The sequence below is a fragment of the Microcebus murinus genome, chromosome 5, assembly GCF_040939455.1.
Source record: "Microcebus murinus isolate Inina chromosome 5, M.murinus_Inina_mat1.0, whole genome shotgun sequence".
In the NCBI taxonomy this organism is placed as follows: domain Eukaryota; kingdom Metazoa; phylum Chordata; class Mammalia; order Primates; family Cheirogaleidae; genus Microcebus; species Microcebus murinus.
The window spans coordinates 42,654,814-42,668,539 of record NC_134108.1 but is presented as its reverse complement, the minus strand read 5'-3'; the positions used below and the strand labels follow the sequence as shown (position 1 = coordinate 42,668,539).

Here is a 13,726-nt window from a genome sequence, read left to right as displayed (position 1 = left end):
TCTCACTTTCCAAACCTGGATAATTTGAGCTTTGAAATCAATTATTTTAATGTATAATTTACTAAATAAAAAAGGAAACCCATGAGTCCACACTAAATGAAGTCGATGGAGATAAGGCATAGTTAGAATAATAATAGTATTAGAAAATCATTGGTAATAATACTAATAATTACTAATAATTCAGACAATAATCATTAAGAGATGCTAAAGCTAGTGGTAAAAGTAGATTAAGGAATAGGATTTTACATACTTTCAAAGTATCCCCTTATAAGATATTAATTATAAAGGGAGAAACAATAATGGTAAAGTGGAAAAGTCTGGCAGATACCATGTGATTAGTGACCAGAGTTCATCACCACTGTAATGGGACAAAATAACCATATGTCACCCAGGAGAATGTAAAGAAAGAATTATAGCATTTGTGATAGTCCAGCCAAAAATACATAACCTTCGTCTTCACGAAGAAACATTGGATAAATATAAATAACTGGCTTATGATCGTCAAAGATGTCAAAATCATGAAGATCAAGGGAAGACTGAGAAACTACTCTGGGTTTAAAAAGACATGAAAACTGGGTGTAAATCATGACCCTGAATTAGATCTTTGTTATCAAGATATTATTAGAATAATTTCTGAAACTTGAATAAAATGTCAGGGTGAAAACTATATGGGAGTTTTTTGTATTATTTTTGTAAATTTTATGTAAATTTTAAATTCTTAATAGTATACAAGTTCATATTTTTATTTTTAGGCACAATGATTATAAAGTTGTATCACCTGCATTAAGGGCAGTTGGTAATATTGTGACTGGTGATGATATTCAAACACAGGTGAGTTCAGACTTCAATTTGATAAACTGTTAATGTAATAGACTTTAAGAAATTTATTATGTTTCATACCACTTGATATGTATTAATCAAGACTTTAGCATTACCATAATTGTATTGCCATCCATAATTTGACACTAAATATATTCTGGATAACAAGTGGTCAACCTCAAATACTTCTGTGAGAAAGCACTATCCTAGATCTGTATCAATGCAAAGAAGTATAAGAAATGGGCTCTGCTCTTGAGGGATTTATAATCTAATCAGGGAGAAACTATACATATATTTAAACAATGCAAATTACCCAAGGTAGTATGTTTACTCTGAACTGATCAGTCAGTAAATGCTAAACAGTTTAATAAAAGAGATCAATATGCTAAGAAATCTGTGTAGTTTCCACAAAGAGGTTGGAACTAAAGCTTCGTACAGAGGCAGACATGCATGAGTTATGTTTAAGAAGTATTAAACTTGATTGTAATAGAAACTGTTAGTAGAGAACATGATTGATTATAGGTTAGAAGTGAAGTTGTAAATGAGAGAGTCTTTTATACTAGATTGAAGACCCAGATTATGAGGATGGAAGGATGGATGGAAAGGAAACATATCTGGGATTGTTCATTAACAACTTTGTGTGTGTGTGTGTGTATGTATATTTTAAAGGATGGTGAGATGTCAAAGGTGTGATGTCAAGATTGACTCCAGATTTGGGGTACAATCTTTTTGAAGATAAAAACTTAGTAACATATTAGATCACCTAAAAGTGATTAATTGATAATTATCCATTTAAAATAGCTCTTTAAATGAAAATGCCTTTGTAAACGTGAACTGTATTTGTCAGCTGAATTTACATTCTTCACCAAGTAAATTTAATGTAAATCATTAGGGTATTTTGAATATAGGAACATAATTAATCTTGTACTAGAAGAAAGAATGTGAAGGGACAAAGCAGAATACACTCCTTTGTTACAAAACAGGAATAAAAGTGTTTATGAAACAGACTTACTCTACACATTAAGGTTTCCTAATGGTCATAGTATTAGATACTTTTAGACTGTTGGTATGCTCTACGTATTTTTTACTAATTCATTTCACAAAACTGGAGGTTGGATATTGACCTCAGTCATCAAATCTTTCTTCAAGTTGTTATATCAGTTGAACTCTGAGTACATTTGTAAATTTTTGAAGGATACACCTATGATTTGCATTTTAGTGGGTTGAGAAGAGGGCACTTTTCCTATACTGGCATGAGACAAGTTTTGGCAACAGCAGGAAAGCAAAAGGCAGCAAATGCTCAAGTTTTACCTTGAGAAGTTCTCTTTTCTTAATTTCGTTTTTCAGAATGGTGTTTGTACTTCTAACTAATTCATTATTAGATTTTTGTGTATATTATTTTCTGTAAAACTTTTTGTTTACATTTCTAACTTGTTTTAGGTAATTTTGAATTGCTCTGCATTACCCTGTCTCTTACATTTATTGAGTAGTCCAAAGGAGTCAATTAGAAAAGAAGCTTGCTGGACTGTTTCTAACATCACTGCTGGAAATAGAGCTCAGATTCAGGTAAGTAAATTTTAGATCTGAAAATAGAACAGGAAGTTCTAAGAAGCCATTTTGGACAAAAGTCAACATTTTATGAGTGTGTTTTTTAGTGAGACTAAAAAAGATTCTTTTAGAAAATAATTCCTAAAGAGTATTTTTAAAACCATGGCCTTTTCTTCTCTAAAATAATATTTACTTTTAGTATTCTAGTGAGGAATAGCAGCTCTGTGTGTGTGTGTGTGTGTCTGTGTGTGTGTGCGCGCGCACGCGCCTGGCACAGTGCCTGACACACAATGGTTAGTCTTTAAAAGGGAATAGTTTCTCATTAGTTTTAGATAAGTTAGGCAATGATCTTCTCTCAAAGCTTTTAATGATTTATTAGGGTCCTGTCAAGCTCCTTGTATCAGTGATTATAGTCTTATGGCCTTGTGTTTTATCATCTTTAAAATTTATATTCTGCTATTATCTTCTCCAGTCTTTAAAAAGCTAATTTCCTTTTTAAAAAAGGAAAGTATGTGAAAGTTTATTGACAGATTAGAAATAAAACATTTGCAAAGGTATTTCCAAAAACCCTGGCATTTTAAAACCACTGAGTTTCAAGACTCCTTTACTTGGTAATATTTTAGAAAGAATGTTTGTACTAATTATGCTATATATCATTTTTCCTCTTCTCAGGCTGTTATAGATGCAAATATTTTTCCTGTTTTGATTGAGATTCTTCAGAAGGCAGAGTTTCGCACCAGAAAAGAAGCAGCATGGGCTATAACTAATGCAACATCAGGAGGTACTCCAGAGCAGATAAGGTGTGATATAGATTTTTAAAACTTATTTTCTAAATGTAAATGAGACAAAATTTGAAATAAAACATACTTTTTATTTACTTATGAAACTAAAAAATTTTTTCTAAGTCAGTTTGATAAGCATTTTTAATATGAGATTTTAATATGAAATGACAATGATAACACTGTCATAAATCAGTTATAGCATTTATTCATAATTTTTAAAATTTAAATTATAATTAACATCATTACCATTGGCAGGCTATTTTGAAAAATCAGAGATTCAAAGTCTGAATAGGAACATTCTATTAATTTGTAAAATACATTACCATGGGCATTAAATATTTTTAAACCATTAAAATCACAAAAATATAGCTTTATTATATAGAAATGGCTAATAAATGTGGGTCTCTACTTATTTTAAATAAAATTGAAGTAGACATTTGTTTATAGAGTGATGGTCTGCTCCTAATTGGTTGTTAGCCTTGCCTATGGATAGTATCTTACTTCTATTTTTCTATACTAGTTACCTTTTTTCTCTTTTTCACAGTTTATTTTACTGACAGCATAAATAATAGGTATATGGGCTTTTAAGTCAGCTTGGTTTCAAATCCTGCTCCTGCAGTAAAAGTTGTGTGGTCTTGACAAAGTCATTTAACCTCACCCTAGTTTCTTTTTGTTAAAATTAGTTCAAAGAGAATAGTACCTTATGGTAGTATAGTCTATTGTCCATATCCTGGAATTCCACATCTGTAGTTTCAACCAACCACAGATCAAAAGTACTAAAAACTCAGTACAAAATAACAATACAATAAAAAAATAATACAGTTAAAAAAAATATAGTGTGCATTTAAAATTCTGAGTATAGTGTCTAAGACTTACTAAATTTTCAACTAAAGTAGCTACTGTTATCATTTGTAATCATCATAATTTTTATTATCCATATTGATTCTTAAATCTATTTTTATCATGTGCTTTTACTCTTTTTATCTCCTGTAGCAAGGTTTCACTTTGCACCTCTGTAAAAGCCTAACTTCCTACAGAATCTTCTTGTTCTGAAGATTCCTCCATGAAGCTCAAGGTTTCATGTTTTTAGATTTTTTGAAGTGACTATTTAGAAAATATTTTCTAATAAATACTTGACTTATTTTTTTAATTTATGAAATAAGTCAAAATATTAATACAATGCTGCATTACAAATTACTTACACATTTTGAAATCTGCCTGTTATGAGATCATCATCTTATATTGTCTTCATTTGTACTATTTTCTTTCTTAAATTCGTATCTCTGTATGTTGATAATATCTATTTTTGGTTTTTATTTTCCATTCCGCTCTTTTGCCTTAATATTTCCATTTCATTTTTATCATGAATATAAGCTGTAATAAAACAAGATGTTTCTTTTGTTCTATCTTGTATTTTTTTAATACTAATGTTATTTTTATCTGCTTTGAGTTGAAAGTTTGTTTACCTGCAAACTGTTGCATTTTTTTCAATCTATTTTGATGATTATATCTATTCCATATGTTTTTCCTTAAATTTACTAGTGTGGATCAAGTGCCCAACCGAGATAATTATCTTTCTAACCATTTTCACCATTTCATTAGCTCTACATATTTGGGAGGAAGACCTCAATCTCAATTAGGTTCAGCATGCATACCACTAATACTTGATGAGTGCCTGCTAGCCAGTTGAGCTAAGTAAGTCATTTCAGTTATTAAGCACCAGCAATGTATCAGGTACTTTAACTTATTTTATCTCTTTTATTCCCATAACTATGAAGATAGTTACTCATTCAACAAATATTTTTTATCAGTTATAGTACAGTATATGTCAAGTGAGTATTCCAATGAAGGTTTGTACATTTTTTTAAAAAGGGACAAAAACATTTATTAAATGCCTATTGTATTCTCACGACAGCTCTCTGAAGTTGGTACTGTCATTATCCCCATTTTAAAATGGGTAAACTGAGACACAGAGCAGTTGCTCAAGGTCACACAACTAATAAGGAGTAGAATTGGGACTTGAAAGCATCCATTCTGGCTTCAGAGCATGTTTTTACTTTTGTCCTTAATATGGACTTTATGCCAAGTGAACAAATCAGTTACTTCATGTATATTATAGAGGCTGGAAAAGCAGCTAATAACAACTATAAAAGGACAAAGTATTAGAAAAATGAATGAAAATATTTTGTGAATTTTATTTATGAAAATTGTTTGCAAGATGGCCTGTTTTGTTTCTAGAGGCATTTGTGCTTCTGAAACATAGTATTATGTTTCAGAACGTTAGCTATGATTTTTTTGTGAGAAATTTCCTGAAGTTTAATTTAGATATCCCTTCTCCCTCTTCATTTCTGCCTACCTCCATATTATACCTATGTGTCAATATAGGCTCTCCTTTAAAACAAACATAAAAAAACTTGTACCCACTATTCTTAGTGCTGATATGCCAAACAAAAACAAGCCCAAGTACCAATTTGCTTGTGTCTGTATTTTGTAGTATTTGCAATACTATTTGTTGCTAATTTTGTCAATTAGAAAATAGGAAAGAAGCTTTTGAAATTCCAATGTAAGTAAAAATGTAATTATTTTTTATATTTGAGTTTGTATATGCATAGTTTTCTTAATTGCTTATATAACATTTCACTATGAAGAATATTTGCATGCTGTTGTTATAAACACTGTTTAAGTCTTCTAAAATGTTTTTCCTTCCCATTTCTCTTTTTTAAATTACTCTGAAGGTATTTGGTAGCCTTAGGCTGCATTAAACCACTTTGTGACCTTCTGACCGTTATGGACTCCAAAATAGTCCAAGTGGCTTTAAATGGACTGGAAAATATTTTACGTCTGGGAGAACAAGAATCTAAGCAGAATGGAATAGGCATTAATCCATACTGTGCTCTCATTGAAGAAGCATATGGTATGCAATCAGTTAAAAAAATTATAGTAAATTTTTAATTATCTGTCATAGGCATTTTCCCTCTCTAATTTCATAAAGATTTTTTGTCATAAAAGCAGTACAATATTTTTTTAAATTTTTAAATGTTACTCATAATTTTATTACTCTAACAATTTATTTATATTATTTACCTTTGTTTTTACATTGTTCTTATGTGCAAATACTTTACATCAATTTAATTATACTGTATGTATAGTTTTGTGTTCTGGTTTTCAACATTTTGGAGAAATTGCATATTTCTACATAATTTTTATGATTTTAGTAGCCACATGATGTTATATTGAGAGCTGTTTAGCAATTTGACTGCAGGTTTAACCATAACACCTGTTGTTGACCATTTTGTTTATTGCTTTATATAACCAAAGTAATCATCTTTCTGCATATAAATTGGTTTCTTCTGTAGAGTTAACATCTTGGGATAAATTTTCTGAAATTTATTCAGGAGTATTAGGCACAAAATTGTTTTTAAGCTTTTGATATATCTTCTCATTTTCCTTTCCAAAGGCCTGTGTCTTGACAGTGTCACTGACATTGTATGCATCTACTCCACAACCTCATACTTATTTTGTTGATTTTGATGATTTAACAGATGTAAAGTGGTATCACCAAGTTGCTTTTATGTGCTTTTCTTGGTTTATTTCATATAGAGGGTAGTCTGTATTTTCCATGTTAGTGTATTTCCTCATCCAAATTTGCATATTTATTATACTTTATCCAGTTACCTATTTGACTTTTTTTTGGGAAAAATTAGAATTAATTTTATTTAAAATTTTTTAATTCTGATATGGCATTTCTTCTGTCTTTTTATTTTAATAAAACAAATCGTGTTTATTTATATTTAATAAATAACTCAGTCTAATCCTCTATTGCTTCAAAGTTTACAAAGTTATTGTCCCCACAGAAATTTGATAAAAATTATTTATTTTACTTCTGATTGGATTCTTAAAACCTTTAACTTAACTCATATGGAGTCTATTTTAGGGTAAGACATGAATCTAAATTGTTTCTTTTTCTTTTAAGTTACTTGAGTTAAATATTAACTTTTCTGTATTAAATCTCTTTATATTGTGTGACTGATTCAGACATTGATTTTTGATCCTTAAAGGTTGAGTTATCACTTTGCCTTTATTTCAGATTATATAATGTACTGATTAAGATATCACATAAATATAAGAAATTAATGACTTAAGAATATTTTCTTTCTACCGTCATTATTTTGACCCCAAGGTATATTAGGATTGGGGCTATTCTGTGATTTTGTATAGATATGACTACTTTGCTCATACTTTCTTAGAAATTCTACAATAATTCAATTGAAGTAGTTTATCTGTAATTAGGTGAAAAATATTTTCAACATTACCCAGACCTATCTGGAGAGTTTTTCTTGTTAGCAATAAAATAGATTGCTATAGATTCTCTTCATTCTTTCAAAATGAGATTTTTTCATTGTCACTTATATAATAGATTATGCTTTTGGTAAATGACACAACAACATATTTGGTGTTTTGTTGTGAAAAAGAATCATAGATTTGCAAATACTACACATTTATTCTATATTGATATCCTCTGGCTTACCATGTTTTGGCTTGTTCATTTAATGTTTTGTTGCTTTACCTTTTTGTGCTTTGTTATTTAGCATAATTACTCTGGAAAGGACCTGTGGAGTTTCTTAATCTAAAACTGTCATTTTACATTGAGAGACTAAAGTACAAAGGAATTGAACTTATACTTGGCTGACATCACACAGCTACCAGAGTGGTATCTTTGAACTCCTAACTCCCAGACTTGTGGTCCCTCTTCACACTACTCCATACTCACATTCTTGAATTATGAGGCATAAGTGTTGGCTATCAATATATGCAAAAATTAGATAAAAATAGCAGTCCTATCAACAGTGGAGTGATAGATGATGTTGATTTATTATTTTGATATAAATATATATTTAAATAAAAATTTGTTTCTATATATATGCTTTGTGTAATAGGTCTGGATAAAATTGAGTTTCTGCAAAGCCATGAAAATCAGGAAATTTACCAAAAGGCTTTTGATCTGATTGAACATTACTTTGGTGTAGAAGAAGATGACCCCAGTATTGTACCTCAGGTGGATGAAAACCAACAACAGTTTGTATTTCAGCAGCAGGAAGCACCAATGGATGGATTTCAGCTTTAATTCGGTGAAGGAAAAAAATTAATGATTGAAAAAGAGTAGCTTTGGATATCTCTTCTTTGTTGGAATGTCAGTAGGAATATTTGTTTTTTACATAGAAAAGGAAGAATTTGATGCACTATTAAAAAGCAAAATGAAACAAAAGTAAAAGCAAAATGAAACAGAAGTTTCCATTCAGATGCAACCTTTCTTTGTAGTTTTTTGTTATTTTTTGTGCCTGTATTTATGTCTTTTGTTGTTTGGATTTTTGTATCTCTTTGTGAACAATTAAATACATTATGCAATTATTTAATAACTTAAGCTTGAAAAGAGAACTTTGGTAAAGTATTACATAACAATTCTGAATTTTTTTAAGCATTCTTGGAAGCTGCACATTAGCAGTATAGCTGTTGATAATTGCATTTTGGCAGTAAGTCTTACACACTCAATCTTTACTAAATCTACCTCTATCTTGAAGCAAAAAAAACAAAAAAAAAGCGCTTCAGAAGCATGAAATAGTGTAAAAGCTAAATTAGAATGTGAAAGTATTTACCTTAAATTATAAATCACTGTGCTGTAGGTTATACTTTGTAAAAAAAAATTACAACAGAAAACCTATAAAATTTATTTATAAAACAAAAAGTATTGTGCTGATAATCAGTTAAAATGTGGCAATTGTGAAGAGAGAAGCTGTTCTTCATGTTGAACACATTAAAAAGATTACTTTTAAATAAAGCATTTCAATATTTGTTTTTAACATATAAATGCTATTATATTAATATATTTTGTATTTCAACCAGATGATACCATTTTTGAAATAGTGTTTTATTATTTTTTCACTCTTCATTTTAAAGAGCATCGTGATAGATGCCATCATGAATCTAAAGTAGTGCTGCATATCTAAAATAATACTGTAATTATTTTTCTGATTTTTCAGAAGAGTAATTGAAAAGTTTCATTCTCTGTATAATAGTAAAACTTGGATACTTGAATGGCAAAATTATCTTGAAGAAATAATCTTGTTATGTATTAAATTTTATTAGGTGCATTTAACATTTGGGCACTGATGAAAATCAAAATTGCTTAGGATTCTTTAATATGGTTGAAATCTATATTAGAATTTTTTCTTTTATAGAAGGTCATACTGCTGCTTGTTATGAATCGTGTTTTAGATTACATTTGTGTCAGATTGGTAAATATAATGTGTGTGTTTTATGAACTAACAGCAAAATCCTCTTCAAACTATGAAAGTTTAAAAGAAAGATTTCAATAGTAATATTATATATTTATTTATAGATACATATATATTTGTGTGTCTGTGTGTTACTCATGGTACTATGCTTGGTAGAATTTCTAAGCAGAGATGGTACTGTTGAACTCAGTCTTTTAATTTATAGTTATATACAGGCTATTTACATTTCCAATTATATACCTAGAATACTTATTTAAAACTTAGTTTGCAGCTCTTTTAAGGTGAACTAAAGCAATTTTGATATGATTCATAATCTATTCTGTAAAGAAAGATTTCATTTATGATGGCATTAATAATGTTTCTGCTGGAAATCAGAGGCATGTTCTAAGAGGAAAATGTATACAGGAGTACTTTTAAATAGTATGACACTTTGTAAATTATATATCATGAAACTAAGTTTTTGGCAAGACACTTAAAACCTATAGCTATAAAATACAGGTTTAAGTGGTGTCTGTAATGCTGAATGCATCTGCCAACCCTTTTTTTATATTGTTAAGTAGAGGATTGTATCTGTGCCCTTTTTAAGTAGTGGGAGTTAAATAGTTGAGTATAAAAAGTTTTTCATTATATATTCAAAAAACAGGGTAGTTAAAGATTACCAAATTGATGGCGAATTTATCAGATAAACACTTTTTTGTGGTGTAGACAGTTCTGATTATCAGGTGACAGGGTATTCTCTTTCTAGTCAATTGAAATTGATAATGCAGCATAATTCATAAATTAACCAGCTGTGCCTGCTTTTATTTTGAGGACCCCATAGTCACTATAATAAATCTCTAAATCAAATTTTTCAAACAAAGTAGCTCTTATAGAAGAAAAAACTAATACATGTGTGTGTGTACACACATAGAATGACCTATGAAGGGATATTTTTAAATTTTTGCCAGTAAAACAAACATATGTCTAAGTATAGAATATGACCATACTTTATAAACATTTAAATACAAAGTTATATTTAATTTCTTGAATCTGTTTCTTGAGTAATTAGTGTGATTATATTTGAGTGCAAAGAGTACTATCTAGAAGTTGGGACCAGCTCTAAGCCTGGTAATATATTTAATTGGATAAAGGCTAACAAATATTTCATTACTATAATTGTTTTTAAAAATATGATTACTCTTTTCAAATGTACCATTTAAAATGCTCCAAAATATGTTTTCATTATTCTTCCCTGGATCTTATGAAAAAAATAAATCTTTTTTTAACTCACTTTTCTAAGATTTGTTATATTTAAATCTAAGATAAACTGTGCCAAAATAATAATAAAATGCAGTATAAAGGGCAATGTGGATTAATTAATTCAATGCAAATACCAAAAAAACACTTAAAAGAGTCCTTTTCATTTAATTAAATTTGGTGTTTTATTTTATTTGAATTTGAATTTCTACTAGTTAATCTATGCAATGTTTCTCACTTATTTTATAAGTACTTTATTCAGTAGCTTGGTCTTTTTACTATAAATTTTATTTTAAAGGTGGTTTTAATTTTTACTGTCCTTAAATTTTATTGTCATTTGTTCACTTACCGGTAGCACCAGAACAAGAAAGCAACAAAACAAAAAGGTAATAAATTCTTCTGGCACAGAAATAACATCATTTGGTAACTGTAAAACCTATTTGCAATTAAAGGTAGATTTATTGGATAAAGGACTAAAAATAAGTGTTTATTGCCTTTGTCTTTATATTTTTCTTCTTCAAAGAAGCAGCATTTTGGAAAAAGTAAATACAATAAAGTCTTAGTGAATTTTTGTTCTAAATTCAGCAATCTACTGGCTACTTAATTGTGAAACTGTGAAATCAGATTGTTCTTAACCTTTATTCATTTTCATTTATAGCATTACTGTTTTATGAAATGTGACATTTTAGGAGCCAATGTAATAGGGCTCTAAAAAGGAGAGTGTGTCTTTAAATTCTGACTTGAAGAATAAGACATGGGGAAGATATTCTGACCTAAGTAAACCAACATTTGAGCAGTATGCAATATTATGAAATGTTACAGCACTATCTTAAAAATAATAAAATACTATTTTACAATTGCATTTATATAAATGTGTCTGTTTCATTTCTTCTCATTTAAGATTGTGTCTTCCTAACAGGGAGTAAAAACAGATGCTGTTATTGGCTAAAATTCCATCTACTTTATAAAACCAACAGAGAGAATGGAATCATAGAAAATACTTAGGTAATCTAAACTAGGCAGAAAAAGAGAAAAATATATATTAAAAAAGAACAGACATAGCAAGATTGTAGATCTAAACTCAGTTACATCAATAATCACAATAATTGTTAATGATTTAAACATGCCAGTTAAGGTATAGAGATTGTCAGAATACAAAAGGCCCATATCTTGTTTATAAGAAACCATTTTATAAAAAAGTGAATTGATTAAAAGGAAAAGGATAGAAAAAAGATATAACATGTTAACACAAATCAAAAGTAAGTTGGAGTGGCCATATTAATAGCAAAGTACATATTAGAGCAAAGAATATTTATTAACATATTCAAAAAATCATTGCTCAGAGAATTTGTTCTATAAAATTAGGATTCAGTTAAAAGGCCACACTCAAGGATCCAGAAGCCCACATGTAGCTCCTAGGCCACAGGTTCCCCACTCCTGGCTTAGACCAATGTCATGGAGCTTTTCTTCTGTGTTTCCTTCTAGTACTTTTATTATTTGAGGTCTTACGTTTAAGTATTTAAGTTTATTTTTCTATGTAGTTTGAGATGAGATTCTTATTTTATTCATTTGCATATAGATACCCAATTTTTCCAGCACCATTTAGGAAGAGACTGACTGTTCTTTGTGTGTTCTTGGCACCTTTGTCAAAAATCAATTGATCAGAGATATGTGTGTTTATTTCTGGGCTCTATATTCTGTTCCATTGGCCAGTGTGTCTTTTTTTATACTAATATGGTATTTTGATTACTGTAACTTTGTGATATATTTTGAAGTCAGCTAGTGTGATTCCTCAGCTTTTTTCTTTTTGATCAAGAGTGCTTGGCAATTTGGAGTCTTTTGTGGTTCCATGCAAATTTTAGTATTGTTTTTTTCTATTTCTTTAAAAAAAAAACAACTCATTGGAATTTTGATAAAGAGTGGACTGATTCTGTAGATCCTTTTGGGTAGTATGAACATTTAACAATATTAATTGTTCCAATCCAGCACAGGATTCTTCCCTTATATTTGTGTCATCTTCAGTTTTTTATCAGTGTTTTATAGTTTTTAGCATACAGATCATTACCTCCTTGGTTAAATTTACTTTTACTTTTTTTTTTTTTAGTTCTGTTGTAAATAGGATTTTTTCTTAATTTCTTTTTTGAATATAGTTTGTTGTTAGAGTATAGAAATGCTACTACTTTTTGTATGTTGACTTTGTAGCCTGCCACTTTACTGAATTCCTTTATCAGTTCTGACAGTTTTTTAGAGGTTTTCTATATAAGATCATGTCCTCAGCAAACAAAGACAATTTAAATTCCTTCTTTCCTATTTGGATGTCTTTCATTTCTTTCCCTGCCCAATAGCTCTGGCTAGCACTTCCAGTACTATGTTGGATAGAAGGAGTGAGAGTGGGAATCCTTATCTTGTTCCTGATCTTAAAGGAAAAGCTTTCAGCTTTTCACCATTGAGTATATTAGCTGTGAGCTTGTCATAAATTACCTTTATTGTTTTATGTTCCTTCTATGCCTATACTTTGTTCAGAGGTTTTTTAAATTATGCAAATCAGATGTTGAATTTTGTCAAATGCTTTTTCTGCATCTATTGAGATGATCATATTGTTTTTTGTCTTTGATTCTGTTAATATGGTATATCACATTTACTGTTTTTCATATGTTGAACCATCCTTGGTTCCATGATAAATCCCATTTGATCATGGTAAATGATTGTTTTAATGTGCTGTTGAATTTGATATGCTAATATTTTGTTGAAGATTTTTCATATTAATATATGTTCATTAGAAATATTGGCCTGTAATTTTCTTATACTGTCTTTGTTTGGCTTTGGCATCAGGGTAATGCTGGCCTCATGATATGGGTTGGGGAGTACTTCCTCTTCAGTTTTTTGGAAGAGTTTGAAAAGGATTGGTATTAGTTCTTTTTTAAATGTTTTGTAGAATTCAGCTGTGAAACTATCTGGTTCTGGTTGGTTGCTTGCTTTTTGTTGGGAGATTTTTGATTACTGATTCAAGCTCCTTGTTATTGGTCTATTCAGACTTTTTATTTCTTC

At 29.6% G+C, this 13,726-nt stretch overlaps 1 protein-coding gene across 1 annotated transcript in view; it reads left to right on the top strand.

Moving 5' to 3' along the window:
• The window catches only part of KPNA5 (karyopherin subunit alpha 5), a 38,759-nt gene extending 27,204 nt beyond the window's left edge, over nucleotides 1-11,555 (top strand). Inside the window, exons 10-14 of the mRNA XM_012753837.2 lie at nucleotides 753-831; nucleotides 2,260-2,385; nucleotides 3,040-3,167; nucleotides 5,885-6,063; nucleotides 8,087-11,555. Coding sequence (XP_012609291.1) covers nucleotides 753-831; nucleotides 2,260-2,385; nucleotides 3,040-3,167; nucleotides 5,885-6,063; nucleotides 8,087-8,274 — 700 coding nt within the window. The 3' untranslated portion in view covers nucleotides 8,275-11,555. The remainder of the gene's footprint in view (nucleotides 1-752; nucleotides 832-2,259; nucleotides 2,386-3,039; nucleotides 3,168-5,884; nucleotides 6,064-8,086) is intronic.
• Nucleotides 11,556-13,726: the final 2,171 nt, after the last annotated feature.